The sequence below is a fragment of the Mchenga conophoros genome, linkage group LG14 (assembly GCF_057382185.1).
Source record: "Mchenga conophoros isolate Kocher_MC1m ecotype Shallow Benthic linkage group LG14, M_conophoros_male_GT1.1, whole genome shotgun sequence".
Classification (NCBI taxonomy): Eukaryota; Metazoa; Chordata; class Actinopteri; order Cichliformes; family Cichlidae; genus Mchenga; species Mchenga conophoros.
The window spans coordinates 39,809,000-39,831,791 of record NC_140539.1 but is presented as its reverse complement, the minus strand read 5'-3'; the positions used below and the strand labels follow the sequence as shown (position 1 = coordinate 39,831,791).

Here is a 22,792-nt window from a genome sequence, read left to right as displayed (position 1 = left end):
AAAAGGCCCGACAGCGTCTCTACCACCTCAGACGCTTGAGAGACTTCCAACTGCCCTCCAAGGTGCTCAGGAACTTTTACTCGTGCACCATAGAGAGCATCCTGGCGGGAAACATCTTAACCTGGTTCGGGAACAGCACCATGCAGGACAGACGAGCTCTACAGAGGGTTGTGCGGTCAGCTGAGCGCACCATCCGCTCCGAGCTCCCTGACCTGCACTCAATCTACAGCAGGCGGTGCTGGACCAAGGCCAGGAAGATGGTGAAGGACCTCAGCCATCCCAACAACAGACTGTTCTCTCTGTTGAGGTCAGGAAAGCGATTCCGCTCCCTGAAGACCAACACAGAGAGACTGAGGAGGAGCTTCTTCCCGCAGGCGATACGGTCTCTCAATCACACCACCACACAGTACTGACCCACACATATGGTTCTTACACACACACTGGACTTTCTGGACTTTGGTTTTGCACAACACTGGTCACTATATTCTTCATTTCTAGTTAATACTTGTACAGCTGCTGTTATTGTGTATATATTTATTTATATTTAGATTTCTTCATACATTCTTATATAGTTCTATATTGTGTATTTTGTTGTACAGTTATTTTATTTTCAACTTTAATTTATATATTTTATCTTATTCTTCCCAGTTAAATTTACCCTTCATTCTAATTTGTGTTGTACAGTTATTTCATTTTTAACCTTAATTTATATTTTATTCCTTCCTAGTTAAATTTACCCTTTTTAATTTTTCATATTTATTTCCTATCTTATTCATAGCCTTTTCCTTTTTTGTTTTCTTTAGGTCACGAGCAGCTGTCCAAGCATTTCACTACATATCGTACTGTGTATGACTGTGTACGTGACAAATAAAATTTGAATTTGATGTATAATAAACCACCCTTGCATCTCAGTAAGTGCTGCATCCTGGGTCTCACTCATTCCGCCACGCGACTGCTGCCCCAGCCGTGACACGTTTATTGCAGTATAATGCTGAAAATTATGGCTCAGTTCTCTGGGCTTCGGTTGAGCCTTTTTTCAGACTAAGATTGTTTTCAGTGGAGATTGAACTTATCTGTTACTTTAGGAACGGGCTTAAACCATGTCTGGGAAACACGTCGTAAATGATGGGTCGTTCGGGCCTCTTCGTGCTCAGTCAGATCTGGAATATTGGAAGCAGATCCAATCGTGCAAAAGGTTTGATCACACGAGTATCTGAAAAATGTTCCTCAAATATTTTTTGTGGGGCGATGTCCTGCTGATGGAGGTAGCTGCTGTTGGGCCTGTTCTTCTGCAGGAGGATATGGTTGAACATCTAATCACCACTTTCATCAGTGGTCCTCATGCTGAGCTTACACAGACAGAACAACAAACAACAAACTGTGAAAAAAATGGAAAATACCAAAAATAATGTAAATCTTCTTGGCCATGAATTTTTATTAGAAAATAAACTAAAACTTTTCATCAGTAGAAGCTAAACTACAAAAGATATCTGACTAAGCATTCAAATACACATAAACAGCACATTCAGCTACAGTGTGAGAGAAGCTACCTCATCCACAGTGAAATTCATGCCAGCATTGATGATTCTGTAATCATCCGTAAAGTGTTTGGATAGTAGGGGTGCAACGATACACAAAATTCACGGTTCGATATTTTTTCGATACAAAAAATGTTCATGCCTTTTTAATTTGTCATTTATTAAAATTTTAAATATATATTTTAACTCAAAAGTACAGTTTTTAAATTTAATGTTGCTGAAACAACAAAGTAATAAAAAAAATAAATCTATCTGATCGAGGAATCGCTCATCTTTGGAAAAGAGAGTTTATTACAGAGAAATGGCTCTTTCAAAATAAAAGCTCTACTATAGCTTCTTCTGGGCTATATTCTCAGCAGCATGTTAAACATATCAGGTCCCCATAAGGAGAATCCTGTGCTAACGGCTGTCTAAATGACTCGGGTAAAGTTTGTAGCATGCTGCTTGTTGTTTTGTCTGCTTCCACTTGTCTTTGCACCAGGATGCTGTCGGAGTAAATGTGCAGTCATATTCGTTGTGTTCCCACTAGTGCTGTCAGCGTTAATCTGAAATGACCTTAACACCACAACACGGCAAATCTCCGTTAACCAGCTACCGCGGTTCGCCCCGTGCGTGGGGCTGGACGGTGTCAACACGTTAACGAGCTAACTGTGCTAACACACTAGCTCCCACCATGTAATTGAGCATTGCGTGGCACATCCGACATACTGTTTTACTTTAGTCCATGACGCGCTTACCTTCAGGGTCATACGTCACATGAAGACCAAAATAGTTCCAAACGCCAGATCTGAATGAGGGTGGGGGAGGTTCAGTTTGCCATGTTGCAAGGAGAGCTTAACTTCTGTCTCGCTAGCTTGCCCTGCGCTCAGTGAATCTGCGTTCGACTACTCCGCCTAGGCTGCACTGTCGAGCGCAGATCCACTGAGCGCTCAACACAGACAGCATCGTCAGAAGGAAAGTTGATAAAATAAATTAAAAATGTTGTATTGTTCCATACATATGCGTACCGAACCGAAAGCACTGTATGAACGGTTCAATATCCATACGAGTATCACTGCACCCCTATTGGATATGTATAAGTTTATGTGTAACAGATATCCAAATGTTCATTACATGAAAAAGCCCAGCTCATGTTACAGCGCTGTCGCTAACTGCCTCCCATCAGGTGCTGCTGAGCAACATTTAGCATTTAACTCAGAAACTTCAATTACAACAAACATGGCAAGTTTTGAAAATAGTAAGTTACAGTTAAAGAGTTATTTGATGACAGGCACAGTGATAAGCAGCCAGTGGTTAAAAACGAGCGTTGGGTGTTGTAGCCCAAGTCCACCTGAGCTTCGTCCTAGGAGCTGAATATTGCTTCAGTCTCCTCTGCGATCTCCTCCAGGTTCAGTGACGGTGGGTCGCTCTCCTGTGGAGAGATTCTGGATCTACGCTGTCGCAGTTCACTGGGCGGGGCTTCCCCATTCCCAGGAATCATGGTCTTCCCCAGAGACTGCAGGCATAGAACACGATAGTAAACAAACTGCGAGACAAACCGTCATGTGACACTCTGTTAACTTTGATACCTGGTTCTCAGCCAGAGCCTCTTTAGCCATGTAGTGCTCCCTCTTTATCTTCATCTCCACCTCTTCGGACACATCAGGAACCATCAAATCTATTAAGCGGCCGATGAAGAAGACTACATGCTGAGGAAGAAAAATGGGACAAGTCTTCAATGTGCGGACTGCCGATCAGCAGTTCACAGACCGCTCGGGGTTCAGTGAAGTCTGAGAGACACTGACCTCAAAGATGATGACGAAACCGAGCCGTATAGCGAGGAGGTGGAAGTACTCTGGCAGGTATTCACCATTTTCATCCCTGAAAGCCCAATACCTGTGGACGATAACGACGCGTCGATCGCCTGCAGTAGGTACTGTGCTACTCGTTCACAGCAGGTAGCTTCGACGATTTCACGTGGCACAGTTTCACTCCCGATACATTTCAGACACAAAGGCTCTGTGTCTCCTGCTGGGACTTAACCGCAGAGCTGTAAACCACTATATTATGACGCCACCAGCATTTTAAATTTGCAGAATAACTAAAATGAGCTGCAGTAAACATTCAGACGCTCTCTGGTTCCTCTACAGCACTCGAAACATTAACGGCAGCAGTAAATTTGTCCTCAGGATTTTGTTCCTACCGACCAAATGTTAAATGAAAGGTGACGTCAAGATTAGGTTGTCAAATAAAAACGTAAAAAGTTGTCAGCATGTCTTTGTCCTGTCTTCCTCATCTCACCGCCCTCCCTGAGCCTGGTTCTGCTGGAGGTTTCTTCCTGTTAAAAGGGAGTTTTTCCTTCCCACTGTTGCCAAAGTGCTGCTCATAGGGGGTCATATTGTGGAGTTTTTCTCTGTATGTATCATTGTAGGGTCTGCCTTACAGTATAAAGCACCTTGAGGCGACTGTTGTTGTGATTTGGCGCTGTGTAAATAAAACTGAATTGTCTTTGGATCTCATTGAAAACACATCTAGAAAAAAGGCGTCCACCCATTTTAAGCTTGGGCAGGTCCATCGTGACCTCCACGAACTCTGATCATGACAACCACTGTGTTGTGATCATGTGGGACCAGTAAGTCTAATGTAATCTACTTCCAGTCCCACATTAGCTGAACGTAATGTTAGACAGAGCCCAGTTTGAGCCCAAACATTACTTGGTCAGGGGAGATGTGCATCTACATATAAATGATATTCCTGTTCCATTATGTGCCATATGAAGAGTCTATAACGTGGCTAATGACCACAGAGGATGTATTAAGATGAAGTGTTGACCTGGCAGTGATGAGCTCACAAGTGTGAGGCACACAAAGATGTGGCTACTGACGTGGAGTTAAAACAGTCGGGACACTTTGCTATCGTGCTTTAGATTTAGTTTCTAATCAAAGTTCTTTCTTTGAAAACTTGACATTTCACTTTTGAGCCCAACCTCAAAGCTGCTGAGATGCCTGGTCTTGTATGATCATATGACTGAGACTGTTTTGGTGCTCAAATGAAGTCCATAACTGCCCGACCGGGCTCAGCCGGCCCATGCGGTTCTCGGTGATGGTGTTGTGGTGCAGATGCTTACCTGCAGGATGTGTTGTGCTGTTGCTGGTAGCTGAGCGGTGATGTAGCCAGAGTGAAGTTGATGAAGCCACTGAGTGTGCTGTCTCTGGTGTAGCGGTAGTACAGTCGAGGCACAAAGGATGACGTAAACGCTATGAGGAACGCCTGAAAATACAAGTCCAGATTCGTTGGCGGCTCATTTATAGGCTCATGATTTATGGTTGTGGTGCGAACAAAACGTATGTTTTGAGCTAAATTTGGAAATACAAATTGGGCTTTTACAGCCAAACAGGTGAGAGTGACATCGGCGGGGTTGGAATTCGCATATGCTTGTTTGCCATTCACCTAGGGACCATTTTTGATCCGAGGACACCACAAGCGTTACCTGTTCGTCCATACGTAAAACACCAAAACAGTCTTACGTTGCTCAGGACGGCCATGTGTGCGATGAACTGCAGGATGGGAAACCAGATGCCGATGTCCTGAGCTCGCTCTACCACCGGGCGACGGTATTCAGTCACAAACTTCTGAGCATCCAGACGGACCTCCACCCAGTTATTAATGAGGGCGAAGAGAGGAGCGAGGGGGCACGCCGCCACGAAGATGGTGATGAACCCAAACTGAATCACTGTGAAGGATGAGGAGGATTTACAGTGAAGACCAGACTCGTATGAAACTCTACGTCTCCCAGGATGTGAGGATAAACCTGGGACTCACCCATCTCCAGGTATTCGCTGAAGAGTCCCTCACAGACCAGCAGCTGGTAGTCTGCCTCCCAGGGAGAAGCCTCCTCCTGCCTCTGGGCCTCCTGTCCCGCCTCCTTCAGCTGAGGATTCAGCTTCCTCTTCTGCCACCATGACTTCACCTTCCTGCAAGTAACGAGCCCACATCATTGCAAAGCGAGACTGCGCTCGGTGACACAAATCCACATAACTGTGCGTTATGCATCACTGTTGTGAGAGACACTGGCACCAGGATGCAGTCTGTTCTCGTGCACTTTGTTGTGTATCTGTGTGTGTCTGTTTACGGGGAAATGAACTCCTGGATGTTGTTGATCAGCTGTTTTCCCACCATGATGACCAGCAGCTCCTGAGCCAGATCAATGAGACATCCACCTGCTCCACACTGTAACACACAGCCAGAGAGGCGGAGTTTAGTGGTTCATCTATTCATGCAGCTGCGAGCAGCTCAGCTGATGGATCAGCAGGTACCCTACTATAACTTCACACATGCTGCTCTGGGTGCTTTATGTCCCACTTTGGAAAGCAGTTGTTTGAAATGGTCTGTGAGCACTCACAGCGTCATTGAAAAACTGTGTCTGACCTAAGGTCTCCATGCAGAGATCTGATGCTACTGTCACGGTCCGTGGTCCTGCGTGTGGAATGTGTGATGCTCGGGTAGCCACACCCCCGGGCTGGGCCATCACCGGCACACCTGCTCTCCATCGGGGTGATTACCCGAAGAGCTACTTAGCCCGGCACTGACGGAGGCTCCACGCCAGCCCGTTAATCACCTCTCTGTGGCAACTAGACTCCCGCGAAAGCGTTGCATTAATATCTCGTTGGAGCTGCGTTAAATCTGCCTACTTGTGTCTAGGTTTCGATCCGGCGTTCAACGTCTGCCACCTGCCCGTCCTCCTGCCCAGTTGGATCACCCGGTGCGTCATCTGGCCCATCCACTACCTCCACGGATTCCCTTCTCACGGACGTCCCTCCCGAGCTCCCACGGTCCCGCTCTAATTGTAAGCCAACTAGTCTAACTCAGTCTTGATGCGTTTGCCCCGCTTCCCGGCTCCCTGGTAATCTTCTCCCCTTTCTGTTGCAGCCTCCCACGGTTCCTCGCGTCACTGTTTCCCCGGGTTTTTTAGTTCCTCGTTTTGCTCCTCTGGTTCTGGTTTTTGTTGCTATAATAAAGTGTCATTTTCTGCTTGTGCTTGAGTCTGCGTCTGGACCCTTTTGTGCACGCGCGTCGCGGCGCATGACAACTTCTCTGTAATCGTCACATCATCATCACATGACCACAATCATCAACTCACGTCTTCGTTGCGGACTCCAAACAAAGTGTTGTAATTTCCAGGGTAGCCAATGAACCTGAAACAAACAACCAATCAGCAGGTTTTACAAACCAGCCGAGGCGAGTCCATCAGTTCAATGATCAGCCTGCTCTGCGCTGGCTCTCACCTGCCTTTGAAGAAGGCGATGTAGACCGGAGACGAGTAGAAGTTAACAAACTGGAAGACGAAAACTTTCAGGATGAACATGTCTTCGTATTTCGTCTGAGTGCGATGCATCTCTGACAGCAACACACAGACACACACGTATTCTCGTTTTCATATCTTAGTGAGGACATCTCATTGACATAATGCTTATCCCAGCTGCTTACCCTAACCATGCCTAATCCTAACCATAACCTGACCCTGACACTAAAACCACATTTTGAGTCAAAAATGCTTCAAACCCCATAAGTGACTGTTGGTCCCCACAAAGATGTCTAAACAAGTACACACACACACACCTTCAGATGAAATGAAGATCATGGCGCCAAATTAAATTTGTCTATTTTTACCTGAACAGTGGTGAAAATGAAAAACCAAGATTACTTAGTAAAAGCTCGTTAGCAGCTGTTATTTGTTATCAACTAAAAGTAGACTTCCTAAAATATTCATAAACTGGTCTCAGAAAAATCAGACATCTTCACAGAATTCTACAGTTTATGAAAATGTGTAAAGTTTCTTTAAACGAGGCTGAGACGTGGAGGGAGACTCACCCCAGCGGGTGAGGATGTGGGCCAGGGCGGTGTAAATCCTGGACAGCAGAAGGATGACCAGCAGATTCAACACTGACCCTGAGAAACTGGCTATTCTCCCAGCCTACACACACACACACACACACACACACACACACACACACACACACACACACACACACACACACACACACAGACAGGTGTGATGGCGTCAGTGATATTGCAGTCCTCGGTTAAGCTTTGTGGACCCAGGTGAAGGCAGGCGAGCTGCCTCTTACTCACAGAGAAGCTGAAGAAGCTGTACTCTGACTTGTAGATGATGATGCTGAGGATGGTGCGATACAAAATGATGGCCGTGAGAAAAATCAACACCACAGCGACCTGCGCGGAAGAAGTCATTTCAGACCTTTTATCCACTGACACCTGATTTCATTTAAGGTAGAGACACAGACAGATTCATAAATGTAGATGCACGCTGACTGGTTAGCATATGGGAGAGAAATCTCATTGGCCAGATATGGATCTGTCAAGCATGACATCATGAACTTAATGAACCTGCTAACATGCACACAGGCAACAGCAGCTGCTTCAGGTTGGCTAATTTTCTCCTCTGCAGCAAACCCAAACATAAATGTGCTAACAGAAGAAACGTGAGGCCAGAAAGCTCGTAGGAGACCTGCTGCTCGTCTAACGTACAGCTGATGGTGGGTGTTAACATCTTTGTCACCACTGAGGCTGTAAATGGGAATAAAAACATCGGGAAGTGATTTTTTGAAGCCGTAAGGCTGTTATAGAAGCAGTCTGCTGTTCAGCGTCGTCCGGCTCAAACACAAAGACCTTCCTGAGAAACATCTGCATGGAGCAGATGTTGCTCTAACACCACTTTACACCTTTCAGCACTGATGGAGCCTTTCCAGATGTGCCAGCTGTCAGTTCCATGGACACTGACGCCCCCCCCCCCAGCTGAACGCTAGCTCTCCTCTTCAGCCCAAGGCTTCGGCGTCCATGTTTGAATGTGTCTGACCTCAGATCTGTTTTGGCCCAGAGGAGACGGCGCCGTTTGTCCATCTTGGTCACATGTGGCTTCAAGGTGCTCTGTTCTCCATCACATCCAACAGGATGTGTTTCAGTTTAAGCACTACATGTGCTACTGGCAATAAAACGAGACTTTGTGAGATTTGCGAATCACTGCATGATATTTTTATTTGTGTTTGACTCAGTGTCCCAACTTCTTTGGAGTTGTGGTCATAGATGGAGACCACATTATAACAGGCTGGACAGAATCTGAATTAGCATCACCCACAGTCCCTGATGGTTCCAACCTGCAGCTCCTTTCCATCACAGTGATGTCAGCGCTGACCCCCAAACAAGAACTGCTTCACATGTTGGAGGCGGGAGTGAATGCCAGCTCCAGAGCAGGATGGGGGAGGGGCCACTGTGGGAAACGACGCTACCCTCTGCTGGCATCACGCAATAATCATCTTACACCTGTGGAAGCCGTGACCGTAGATCGGGTGGACGTGCGTGTTAGACTGTGTTGGCAACGAGGACTTCAGGAGACTCACCATGATGATGATGACCATGCAGCCAGTCAGAGTTCTGTTGAACCGCTTATTTTCAGGAAAATACGGCTCCTCCGCTCCGGTCACCGGGTTCCTCATGGTCATCGGTGCCATGGCGGTGAACTCTGGACGAGGTCGCTCCTGCCAAAGATGTGAAATTCACAAATTCACAAACCTCCCGAAACAATCCCCTGGTTAACTTAGCGACGGCTTCGCACCTCGATGTCCTGGAATTCGGAGCAGTCCCAGCGGTGAGACAAAGATGAACATGTTCTCTTCCAGTACTCGAGGAAGGTGATGGCCCACAGAGACATGAAGACACTGAGGAAAACGGTTCCTCCGTTATCAAACAGCAGACCTGCCTGCAGAGACACAAGCAGCCTTTCAGAGTGGTGGATACACAGATGGCTCAGTAACATCAGCCTGTGCTGGTTTCCAAACATTTAGCTCAGAGGACCTGATGAGGTCAGAGGACAGAGTTGTCTACTGCTGTCCACTTTTAAACTGCCCAACTATTAATCTGCCAGGCGACGTATCAGGAAACAGAAACCTCTGAAGAAACGTCCACGATCCATCTCACAGAGATCAGCGAGATGAGTGATGCATGAATATATGCTGGAATAAGGAACATGGCTGCTTTGCCTCGCCCTGTGTTTTCCCAGAGAACGGAAACATTTAAATAAATGTGAGAGGTGTGGTGGTGGCAGGTACCTTGTAGGTGACGCAGATGCTGGAGTAGTTCCAGTAGGAGCAGATATTACAGAGCGGACACATGATGAAGCTGTTTCCGCTACCACACAACTCGTTCCTACAAATTCAAACACAGATCACCACAGGTGCATCAACCATGACGAGTGAGCATGTCCTCACAAACTGCTTTAAAATGAACGCTGACGATGAGTTTGTACTCACGCTGGAACGTCGGTGGCCACGAGCCAAAACCCGATCAGGAAGATCACCGTCCCGACGACAGACGCCGGCAGCAGCCAGCCGGTGTAGAAGCCTGCATGCAGACACGGTGAGACGCTTGTCACCAAATAACGGCATAACATCGGAGGTATTTTCCTCATATTTACCTAACCAGGCAAAATAAAGTGCGATCTTCTCCCCAAAGTACTCCCTGATGTGGTCCAGAGGTTGGTAGCGTCTCCAGCAGGACCACTGGGCCCAGTAAGCATACAGGATCTGCCTCAGGCTTAAACTCTGGGGACTGACCGGGGGGGTCGGCAGCTGATAATCTCCCTGCAAACATGGTATCAAACATCAGCCTGGGCTTCAGTCTGGGAATCACAGCAGCTTCAGACCAGGCTCGTGGTGCACATCTCACCTCGTGCAGCGGGTAGGCGGCGGTGAAGACCTGCTCGTTCAGCAGACGGTCGACGCCCACCTCCCCGTTCTTCACCGAACCGTATGGAGTCCTGGCTAAGATCTCGTACAGCTAGAGGGACACGAGGGTTTCAAGGGACTCAGCTAAGCTAGCATAACCATGTCTAGGGCTGAAACTTTGTTTCCGTGAAACTTTTAGCATTAATAGAAACAGAGCCTCCAGGACACTGCAGAACACCACAGCCATCTCCACTCAGAACCACAGAAACATGTTTGTGTTGTTTTCAGGAAACTTCAGTGGATTGTTAAGGAAGTACAGACTCATAAAATAAAGTGCTACACACACGGACATTTGTGTGTGTGTGTTTGTCGAGTTTGTTTGAGGAGGAGGCGTTGCCGCTGCCAGCATCCGTCTGTTGACCGATACATCCTGGATCTGCTTCGCTGGTATTTCTGCCTTTGAGCCAATCAGAGCAGCTCGCTCTCAGCTCAGTTTGTTGAAGCTGCACTGGAAACTTTCCCAACACGACCAAACACACAGTTCCCGTCTGCTCGGGTTTTGTGTCATTAATGAAGCAGCACAAGAAATCTTAAATTCACACTTTCAGGTTCTTTGGGTTAAAAACTCTTAGATGTTGGTTTGTGTATTTTTGTTTAAAGATTTTTTGAAATATTAACATTTATTTGTCTGTTTCTCTGTTCTGGATTTGTCCTCTGAAATAGTCAAACTATCCTAAAATACACCATAAACATTCAGTTTTCATTTCTACATGCACCACAGTGAAGTGCACGGCACGGCCACGAGTTCCTCGAGACCGTTTTGTTTTCTTCACTCACCACCTGGTGTCTCTGGGTCGTCTTGAAGAACGTGTCTTTGTTGTCGCTGCCCAAAAACCTGCAGGCAGGAAACAGGGAGAGTGAAGGAGGAGGATGAGGGTGACACGGGACTCAGGTCCTGAGTGTTTGTACCTCTCCAGCTTGTTGGTCCTGAACTGGCAGGTGTAGTAGTCGGGCGGGGGGTTGGGGACGTCCTGGGACATAAGGTTGGGAAGAGACAGCTTGGACAGGATCTGTTCGGACCAGTTAACGATGGGGGCGGTGACCACCTGCAGGAGGACAGAGGACATGCCGTGAGATGGCTGCTGAGCGTGAGGACGGCGGCAGAGGACGTGGGCTTTACCTGCAGTGGGACTCTGAGGCTGATCTCCTCAGCGTAGTAACAGAGCACGCTCCACGGAGCGCTGAGGAGGACAAAACAGATCCTCTTCTTTGTCTGGAGGACCTCCTTCTGCAGAGAAGAAGAAAAGAGCTCAGCGTCCTTCACCTCCTTTCAACATCATAACTAGTACTCACGGGTTAATTAGTGCTTTGTTTATTTTCTGGAAATGTATTTGTACTCTATGCATCTGTACCCATATGTAATAAATTTGATTTCATATTTTACTATTGAGAAACACTTTGGAGCACCTCTGGTCTTTTCAATGAGCTATAATATAAATAAAGTATTGATTGATTGATTGAAAGGTGCATTTAGCTGCTGGTTAGCTTCCATCCATCAAACAGAAACACATAGAAGCACATCATCAGTAAGCCAATGATACAATTATGTCTGTTATTGTCTATATAATGTCTGTTGTTTATTTCCTGCTATCCAAAGTGAAGGTGGCATGTGGGTCATGTGACAGTTTAGTTTCACTTCCTCCATGTTTGCCTTACCTGCAGACTCACCTGTGTTTGTTTAGCTTACCTGTTCCTGCAGAAGTCCAGAGTGTCTCAGTCTTTTCAGAAACTCCTCCCTCCACCGGCGGTGGGCGGGGCTAACACCCATGCTCTCCTCCTGCATGCTCCTTGGCTCCTCCCACACCAGCACAAAGTCTGTCCGAGAGGATCACAGGTTTAATTCGTCTGCTAAACACGCTGCGTTTGGAACGGTATGATTTTGTTTTCTACTCACCGACTCGAGTCGATCCATCACTGAAAACATTCCCATCCTCAGGCTGAACTGCATTCTGGGAAATAATAAAACCTGTCAGACTGAATTTAGAGGAAAACAATCAAAGAGCAGGGTCTGTTTTCAAAAAGCTTCCTGAAACTAAGAGTTTGTAATTCTAAGGAAACTGTGAGACTTCCAGTGAAGGCTTAAAGGACTGAATCCTGCTGATGATCAGAGTTATTCATGGAGCCTGGCAGGCCCTGGAGTGGAGACAAGCACCTTTAGAAGGGTTCTGAAGGAGAGAACGCTGTTTTGGAACAATGCTCTGCCATGTTTGTCTCTGCAGGCAAGGAAGGAGAGGATACACTGTTTGTACAATCCAATCAATCAAAGACCATTTTATCTACGAGGCATCCGATCCATTCATTTCTGTGGGACAGAGACGACGTGCCGACTTTATGAATTATTCATACGGAGTTTACTTGTGTGCTCATTACATTAGCCGACTCACGTGTGTAAACTTGTCACCACAAACCCACTGTTTGCATAACTGTGGAAAAATGCCACAGCACTCAGACGGCCCACGACCACACGTGGAATTCCACTGGAATCACGTTTTACCTGCTTTACAGTCAAATCAAATCAAATGGCATTTACCTACAAACATGTACCAGTAGAAACACCTCAGAATAAGGAGGTGAAAATACAAGAAAATAATTATACTCTAAATTAATTTACTACTGTAGTGGTTTAATCTACCCTTTTTACATTTTTATTATGCACCACGGCTGCTCTGCTGTCCAAGTTAAATAATAAAATGTGATAAGGACTGTTCTCACTCTCCTGCTCACAAGAGTAAATAAAGAGCAGGGCACAAGCAGCAGGGCTAACACGGCTAATGTGTTATTGATTGATGGATGGATGGATGGATGCATATATTGGATGGATGGATGGATGGATGCATATATAGGATGGATGGATGGATATATAGGATGGATGGATGGATGAGTGGATGGATGATGGATGGATGGATGCATATATTGGATAGATGATGGATGGATGCATATATTGGATGGATGATGGATGGATGGGTGGATGGATATATAGGATGGATGGATGGATGGATGGATGCATATATAGGATGGATGGATGGATGGATGCATATATTGGATAGATGATGGATGGATGCATATATAGGATGGATGGATGGATGGATGGATGGATGGATGGATGCATATATAGGATGGATGGATGGATATATAGGATGGATGCATATATTGGATGGATGGATGGATGCATATATTGGATAGATGATGGATGGATGCATATATAGGATGGATGTATGATGGATGGATATATAGGATGGATGGATGGATGGATGGATATATAGGATGGATGGATATATAGGATGGATGGATGGATGGATGGATATATAGGATGGATGGATGGATGGATGGATGGATGGATGGATGGATATATAGGATGGATGTATGATGGATGGATGATGGATGGATATATAGGATGGATGGATGATGGATGGATGGATATATAGGATGGATGGATGGATGGATGGATGGATGGATATATAGGATGGATGGATGGATGATGGATGGATGGATATATAGGATGGATGTATGATGGATGGATGGATGGATGTATGATGGATGGATGGATGGATGGATGGATGGCTGGATGGATGGATGGATGGATATATAGGATGGATGGATGATGGATGGATGGATATATAGGATGGATGTATGATGGATGGATGGATATATAGGATGGATATATAGGATGGATGGATGGATGGATGGATGGATGGATGGATGATGGATGGATATATAGGATGGATGGATGGATGGATGCATATATTGGATGGATGGATGGATGGATGGATGCATATATAGGATGGATGGATGGATATATAGGATGGATGGATGGATGGGTGGATGGATGATGGATGGATGGATGCATATATTGGATAGATGATGGATGGATGCATATATTGGATGGATGATGGATGGATGGGTGGATGGATATATAGGATGGATGGATGCATATATAGGATGGATGGATGGATGCATATATTGGATAGATGATGGATGGATGCATATATAGGATGGATGGATGGATGGATGGATGCATATATAGGATGGATGGATGGATATATAGGATGGATGGATGGATGCATATATTGGATAGATGATGGATGGATGCATATATAGGATGGATGTATGATGGATGGATATATAGGATGGATGGATGGATGGATGGATGGATGGATGGATGGATATATAGAATGGATGGATATATAGGATGGATGGATGGATGGATGGATGGATGGATGGATATATAGGATGGATGGATGGATATATAGGATGGATGGATGATGGATGGATATATAGGATGGATGGATGATGGATGGATGGATATATAGGATGGATGGATGGATGGATATATAGGATGGATGGATGGATGGATATATAGGATGGATGTATGATGGATGGATGGATGGATGGATGGAGGGATATATAGGATGGATGGATGGATGATGGATGGATGGATATATAGGATGGATGTATGATGGATGGATGGATATATAGGATGGATGTATGATGGATGGATGGATGGATATATAAGATGGATGGATGGATGGATGGATGGATGGATGGATGGATGGATGATGGATGGATGGATATATAGGATGGATGGATGATGGATGGATGGATGATGGATGGATGGATGGATATATAGGATGGATGTATGATGGATGGATGGATGGATGGATATATAGGATGGATGGATGATGGATGGATGGATGATGGATGGATATATAGGATGGATGGATGATGGATGGATGGATGGATGGATGATGGATGGATATATAGGATGGATGGATGATGGATGGATGGATGGATGGATGATGGATGGATATATAGGATGGATGTATGATGGATGGATGGATATATAGGATGGATGTATGATGGATGGATGGATGGATATATAAGATGGATGGATGGATGGATGGATGGATGGATGGATGGATGATGGATGGATGGATATATAGGATGGATGGATGATGGATGGATGGATGATGGATGGATGGATGGATATATAGGATGGATGTATGATGGATGGATGGATGGATGGATATATAGGATGGATGGATGATGGATGGATGGATGATGGATGGATATATAGGATGGATGGATGATGGATGGATGGATGATGGATGGATATATAGGATGGATGGATGATGGATGGATGGATGGATGGATGATGGATGGATATATAGGATGGATGTATGATGGATGGATGGATGGATGGATATATAGGATGGATGGATGATGGATGGATATATAGGATGGATGGATGATGGATGGATGGATGGATGGATGATGGATGGATATATAGGATGGATGTATGATGGATGGCACGAGCAGCAGCGTGGACTGAAATCTTTTCCTGATGAATCCAAAACAGAACTTTCAAACCAACAGAAAACTGAATCATCATGAAGGAGAAAAAACTGACAGAATCAATGTTCTTCATCTCGTATAAAATAAAAACACCCATGGCTAATAGCCTGTTGATTTGCACATACATGAATATATACATATATTGATACATATATTGATTGATGTTTTCTGTACTTCTGAAAATTCTGGTTGAAGTGTTTGTAAAGATCACATGATCCTGCGTTTGTTGCTCTTTGTTTTATCTCCTCACGAGGAAAAGGACAACAGCTCTTTTCACATATTTTTATGTTATATGTGTAATAAAATACTACATAACATGGCCCACACCCCTGAAAGTACAGTGTATTTACAATGTAAGATGACAACATTTTGTTTGCTTTTCTGCTAAAATACCCAGAAAGTACTCAGTACTTAAAGTTAATTACAGAATTATTCCTTCCTCCTGGTAAAATCATGAACTATTACCGCCTTATTCTAATGTACCCACCAGCAAGTAATGCTAATTCAATCATGATATCAGGTAACGCACCTGGAAAACCCACTTAATCCTAAAATAGCAGCACTCTTAGCCGTGGGCTGTATTATAAAGTCCCAAGAGCCAAAACAAAAATGCTGATCACAGCTCGACACTCACAGCAGCAGCCCAGATGTGAAGACAAACACCTCAGCTGTCAGCACATGGCTGTCAAACGTAGCGGGGAGGCTAATGTGTGTCTATGATTTCTATGTAACTGCGGTATTCATCTTGTTTAATGATACGTGTAACAATGAGATATGGAGGTAAACGTTTCATGGTCACTGAGCTAATTTCTTTCTATGAACAGCTCCGAGGATTCTCGAGAAGTTCGTGAAACCTGTAGCCACTTCCCAAAGGCTACGCTGGCGTGTTTGCGTGGCTCTGGGCTGCTACTGGTCCAGAAGCGGGAAGCTTCGTGTTTTTTATTGGCTCCTAAACACTTTGGGCCACTCTTCCTGCTGTTTCACGTCCCCATTGTCGCTAATGAGGACGACGACAGACACACAAGAGCAAGAGCGGAACAAACATCAACCGTTTGATCACTCAGTGCTGAACCGAGTGGAGCCGCTCAGTCTCTCCTCATCATGCACTTCCTGTTTCCTGCCACAGCCCAGTTTAATTAAAAAGCAGCAGAGAGAGCGAAGCTGTGGTGAAGCTTCCGGGTTTCACCTGCTTTCACTCAGACATGCGGAACCGTCTTCACACTAACTGTGAGCTTCTGTTAGTTTGAGGCCCAGCACAGTTTAGAGCTGCGTGCAGTAGCTATCACAAGGGGGCGGAGTCTAAAGTTACCATCCAGTTGTATTGAAGTTTGTGCTTTAAACACCTTTTTTGCAGTGAGAACTGTGAATACAGTCCAGCATGAGCCCTGGACAGTATAAAAGGTGGCCATAGATACTGTAATGTCACTGATTTAGGTGAACTGAGCATGCTCAGTGTTGCCATCTGCAAGTTTTGAAACCAGCTGTGAGGAGTGAGGCGTGGCTAACGGTTTGTGATAAACTGATGAGACCATCCTGGATGATCGTTGATGGCCTCCATGTTTTACAAGAATACGAGCCCAAACCAGAGACCAGTACAACCCTAACGAAGTGTGTCGCCTCCTGCTGGTGTAACCAGTGATGCTGCAGCCAGGCTGACCATACGAGAGGACAATCGCATTTTACCGCCATCAGCTCTGAGAGTCGACAGTGAAATCAGACGACTTCCTGCACGTTTGGGTGAAACTTCAACTTGCATCTTTTAGCTACAGGGATTTTACTTTTCAATCCAATCAGAGAGTAATCCGATCGTTAAGTCTGACGTCACTAGCCGTGTCTGGGTCTAAACTCCGCTGCAGGTCCATATATCAAACATCACTGTGGCATTACTGAGAGTTAAAAACTGTCTAAAGTCTTTCATCTTTAATAAAATGATCAGCGTTCTGCTCTACCAGGTGTAACAACTGAGTTTAACATCCAGGCATCCATGAAAACGGAATTTATGACATTTAACGGAGTTAGAAGTTAGCAGGGAGTTAGCTCGCTAGCTTCTATCTAAATACAATATAGCATGTCCTGACTGCGGGGTTTTGGAAACAAATTCAAACGTACAGCTCTGCTATCACTTCCAGCATAAATGAAGACAGAAAACTAAACAGCAGTGACGTTTGTAGGGTTACTGAAGTTGGGCTAGCTGGTATATAATGATGTGCTACGTGACCGCTAGCGACACAGCTATGTTAGCATAATATAAACAAGCTAACTTTTTTTCCACTGGATAAAAGTTAACGTGAGTGTTCTCGGTGGTCAGGAACAAATGTAATCGCATGGCAGGATGCTGTAAAAGGACCAAACTTCAGCCAGGAGAACAACTGAGATAATCCATCCACAATACGAGGTTAGTCATTCATATACTGCTGCATGGGCTGGGCTGTAGTTACATCCTAAGGTTTTAAAAACTGAGCTTAAATAAATGATTAGCGGTAATAAAAGCCGAGGGAGGTCAACAGGGATCACTGACTGTTTTAGGAGCTTTTTGAGATTAAATAGAAGAAAATACAAAACATTAAACATGTTAACAACACAAAAGCCATATTAAACGCAGACTACTTTAGACCCGGAAGTAGGATTCGTCGTGTCATCACTTAATAATCGGATTGACCACATCCTGTTACCATGGTGCCATAGTTGTTCTCTGGGCTGGTTTCCATGGTGATTAGTGTTGTGCCATCCTCTCTCTGATCCCCTCTCCGCCTCATCCTCCCAAAACCTTCCTCCTCCTGCACACACACACACACACACACACACACACACCTGTCGTTTAATGTTATTTTCATTGTGCCATGATGTCACCGACTGCACCGTAGTGACAGTTGTGGTTCAGGTCTTCAGTCTCTACATCCTGCAGAGGACTGACGTTCTTTTATGAGCTCGTCTGTTTATCAGGTCGATCACATCGTGAGGGTCTTAAACACGGAGCAGCTATGAAGCAGCTTTGTTTTCTATTGTTTTCTAATGTTCTGACAGTCTGCTCCCAGCTCCTCTCATGAATAACACAATAAATACATTTAACACTGTTATGATGGAAAGTTTGTGCAGGTGAAGGACTTGTGACTTTTACAGCACAGCACTCTGCACAGCGTCACCGTGAATAACTTTAATCCCACTGGACGATGTCAATGGAAACACTGGCCTCACCGGCGCTGACGGCGGGTTACCAGCCGTGTGTGTAACTGCGCGTGCAGCTCCGCGGTTCATTGATTAAAACTCGTTTCCGTCCGTCAGGGTGACGCTGTCAGAGCTCACAGCTGTTACAGCTCCCTCACCGAGTATCGATCACAGGTCACTGATCACAGTATCGATTATGTATTGACGCATTCAGACTTCCCTCTCTCTGTGACCTGATTTTACCTGGGATCAATCAGACCGATTGGATCTGGGTGGATGACGTGTGGTGTCTCGTGCAGTCCGACTCACCTGTGCGCGCAGACAGTGACGGCCTCAGGGGAGCTCGCGGCTCTCTGGAGCTTCAGCAGCTGATCAACTTGTTTGTAGAGGCGAGCTGACTTCAGGAGAGGCCCCGCCCATCCCGTTAACCACGCCCCTCCTCCGCCTCTTCATCAAAAACAAACTTGGCAGCGTAAAACAGCCATGAAACAACAGAAGCCACACCATATTCTGCATCCGCGCGCACATTAACACGTGCACAGCTCCCGTTGTGATCTCTCACTGGTCTGACACTGTGCTGCTTCTTCTCTCATTCTCTCCCCTCCCTCCCCTGTTGCTACTTCAATCATGAAACTGATCAATGATCAGCTGATCAGCTTTTCTCTCTTGTTTGTTTATCGCCCACTTTGCGCCAGAAAGAGGAAACCAGCGGATGTCGCGCTAAACAACAGCAGCACATTTAAGCTCGATCAGCTGTTGTTAGAATTTATTTAATATTAATTTCTAGTATCAGCTGATGTTTGCTGGAGCCACAGCTGTAAAGCTGCTGGTCAGGATGGTTTGGATATCTGGTGAGAGGGAAACATGAAGATGAAACCAGGAGATGTCCTTACTGAATCATCAGAGCTGTGATGGAGAAACAGGTTTACCTTTTAGGTGACATGGATGAGTTGAAGTTATGAACTGTTTCTGAGAGACAAATAACACCAGGATCCTTTTCTAAGTAGCTGACAGCTGGTAACTGTGCAGGGGCGGGTCTAGCAAAGTTTTGCCAGGGGGGCAGGTAGGGCATTAACAGGGAGAGGGGGGCACAAAGAAATACTTTTCTTTCTTATTCTCATTTAAAATGTCTCGCTTTTATTAATTAATGTTAATGTTTAATTAATTAATTAATTATTTTTTATTAAATAATTAGCTGAATCTTACAACCAAAGTTTTTATCTGACGTAAAATGTATAGAAATGATAAATATACCAACAAGACTGTACATCACTGTCACAGCAGCATTTTCATTCAAAGGCTTTGTGGCTTTTCTCCTCTAATGCCTGGTGGGTCGGTCTCTAGTCAAAATGCCCGGGCTGTTTTTGTCCCAGTCCAGCCCTGGTGTCTGCGTGTGTGTGTGTGTGTGTGTGTGTGTGTGTTTGTGTGTGTGTGTGTTTGTGTGTGTGTGTGTGTGTGTGTGTGTGTGTTTGTGTGTGTGTGTGTGTGTTTGTGTGTGTGTTTGTGTGTGTGTTTGTGTGTGTGTGTGTGTGTGTGTGTGTGTGTGTCTGCGTGTGTGTTTGTGTGTGTGTGTGTGTGTGTGTGTGTTTGTGTGTGTGTTTGTGTGTGTGTGTGTGTGTGTGTGTCTGCGTGTGTGTTTGCGTGTGTGTGTGTGTGTGTGTGTGTTTGTGTGTGTGTTTGTGTGTGTGTGTGTGTGTGTGTGTGTGTCTGCGTGTGTGTTTGTGTGTGTGTTTGTGTGTGTGTTTGTGTGTGTGTGTGTGTGTGTCTGCGTGTGTGTTTGTGTGTGTGTGTGTGTGTGTGTGTGTGTGTGTGTGTGTGTGTGTGTCAGGGGTGATTTGATTCATCCCCCTGTGTCAGATTTATTTGGGACAGATACTGAGGGGACTCTGCGCTCACTGCCCTCTGCTGGTGACACCGCTGCACTGCACTCAGGTCAGTCTCCACCTGCTGTGTTTGCGCCTCCCACAAACAGACGGTGTCACTGGGAGTCAGGAAGCAGCCTGAGTGCTGCTGATTAAACAGGAGGAAGAATCTGCAGCTGTTTGACTCTGAGACCAGAAGCTCTAAACTTCCCGTCTCTTAAAGGCTGATCACAGCGAGCTCACACTGATTTGGATATTTACCTCTTTCTTTCTTTCTATTTACATGTTGTCACAAATATATCTTTCACATCATCAAATAAAATACAACATGTGTTTTTTAAGTAATAATTTCACTGAATGACTCCAATGTGAACTCATGTTTTGAAAGCTGAGCTCAGTTTTCACGTCCACACTCAGACGTGACTCCTGCCAGCGAGGCTGGGTCCATCCTCAGCTCGGTTTTTATTAAATAAAACCTTAACTCATTAATTACATTTTACTTTTCCTTCTTTTTTTGCTTGAGAGAAAGTCAGCTTTAATGTCAACACGTGAACAGTGATATCCTCACTTTCCACACGCAGCACAGCTGATGAGAAGAAGCTGACAGCGTGAACGTGATAACGCTCACGCCGTCCTGCTCAGCATGGAAACAGCCACAGTCCTCTCAGCTGTGATTTTTAAATCACACAACGATGACCTCACACTCTGACTAACAATCCCAGTTTGTTCTTGGGAGGAAGATGGCTTTGTGAATATGTAATATCCTCGGTTGAGCGTTACAGCAAGAAAGGAAAACAAACAAACAAAAACACCCAAAAAATAAAAAATAACACAATGAACACAAAGCCAAAGACCAGTCATTGAAGGATTTGAACCAAAGGCAAAAAATAGCATGAACGAAAAAGGGCAGTCATGATTATAAAATAGGGAGGTTTCTTTTTTAACACAGATTAAACTCCTTAAATAAAACAACACGTTTATGAGCTGTCTTGTTATTCAGCGATTTAGCCCAGAGTTTAAACATGTTTATACATGGTTTAGCTTCAAAGTATCTGCAGTTGTGAATAAAAATTTTCCCATGAACAAAACGTCCTAATCAACAGGTCAAAATCTGCATTCTCAGCAAGTCACCGTCAAATGTGGTAACTGGATTCTCCTGAGCTGTAGCCAGCTCCACTTGTCAGTCCAGGAGTGCACTGATTCACAGTAGAGAAGTGATCCAGACCTTCAATATCATCTTCACAAAATGTGCAGGCGTTCACATCTAAGTGAAGTTTCCGTCTTAAGAATTCATTGGTTGGATAAACCTCAGTAATGACTTTAAAGTGAACCTCTTTTACTTTAGGGGAAAGAGGAAGTGAGATATACTTTTTTCTTATCGCCTTAACCTCCACGGTCTCAAATTCTTTATATAATTTCTTTTAACCGGATTAGGGCAAATTTCATTTATCAAAATATTCCTGATCACTTTGTTTGTTTGTCACCAAATTCAACGGCAGCTATGCAGAGCTGCCTCAGTCCAGGAGAAATTTTATCATTGATCTCAAAGAGACTGGGATGGCTTTCATCAGGGATTTATATCTCTTAGCAGTACATCAAATTTCTCACAAAACGTCTCATGTTTTAATAAGACCTCATTCTCACTCATAAAATGAGCTACAGCCCAAATCCCTTTAGATCTCCATTCATCCACGTACACAGATTTCCTACACAAACGCATATAGCTGTTGTTCCATATAGGGGTACTGTGAGGAGTAAAGTTGTGTTTATAGATTCAGTTCCAGTAGAGAAGCACCTGCTGATATCAGGGAGCAGCTGACTGAAGCCTTTAAAGCCATAGAAACATCAGGAAATGCAGCTCCAAGTCCCAGCTTTGACAAACAGCACAGTGATGTGGACCAGCAGGAACCAGAACCAGATTAAAACCAGTTTGTACGAGTTCCAGATGTGATCACACCTGTTAATAACACAGAAGTGTTGGAGGCGGGGCCTGAATCAATGTCTGCTTCCTGCACCTGTCACTTATTTTTTCCTTTAACAGCAACACTGCTTTTTTACCATCTCTTCATTCATGTTCACGTACTTAAAGCAGAGTATC

General features: G+C 44.9%; 1 protein-coding gene across 2 annotated transcripts; it reads right to left on the bottom strand.

The window, feature by feature from the left end:
- Window positions 1-1,411: 1,411 nt before the first annotated feature.
- On the bottom strand, window positions 1,412-19,212 carry ano7 (anoctamin 7). Of its 2 annotated transcripts, none has more exons than XM_085244522.1 (24): window positions 19,142-19,212; window positions 18,340-18,444; window positions 12,210-12,264; window positions 12,003-12,130; window positions 11,436-11,543; window positions 11,225-11,361; window positions 11,093-11,150; window positions 10,257-10,367; window positions 10,006-10,171; window positions 9,842-9,932; window positions 9,641-9,737; window positions 9,148-9,291; window positions 8,933-9,070; window positions 7,650-7,748; window positions 7,389-7,491; window positions 6,803-6,914; window positions 6,658-6,712; window positions 5,650-5,747; window positions 5,340-5,491; window positions 5,045-5,250; window positions 4,645-4,787; window positions 3,323-3,413; window positions 3,107-3,226; window positions 1,412-3,033 (listed from the first exon to the last, which is right to left on the bottom strand). In XM_085244522.1, exons 2-24 carry the CDS (start codon window positions 18,421-18,423, stop codon window positions 2,881-2,883), a joined length of 2,649 nt encoding a protein of 882 aa, XP_085100648.1. In that variant the 5' UTR covers window positions 18,424-18,444; window positions 19,142-19,212; the 3' UTR covers window positions 1,412-2,880. The 2 variants fall into 2 exon arrangements, with proteins under 2 accessions (XP_085100648.1, XP_085100649.1); XM_085244523.1 differs by having other exon boundaries at window positions 11,436-11,540.
- Window positions 19,213-22,792: the final 3,580 nt, after the last annotated feature.

What these genes read in the sequence shown, in the direction of transcription:
- ano7 (XM_085244522.1), bottom strand. Translation starts at nt 18,423, where the DNA reads ATGAGGCGGAGAGGGGATCAGAGAGAGGATGGCACAACACTAATCACC. An exon ending in CCGCCTACCCGCTGCACGAG is followed by an intron (nt 10,172 to 10,256) that starts GTGAGATGTGCA and finishes CCATGTTTGCAG; the next exon opens with GGAGATTATCAGCTGCCGAC. An exon ending in TTGGAGTCCGCAACGAAGAC is followed by an intron (nt 5,748 to 6,657) that starts GTGAGTTGATGA and finishes TGTGTGTTACAG; the next exon opens with TGTGGAGCAGGTGGATGTCT.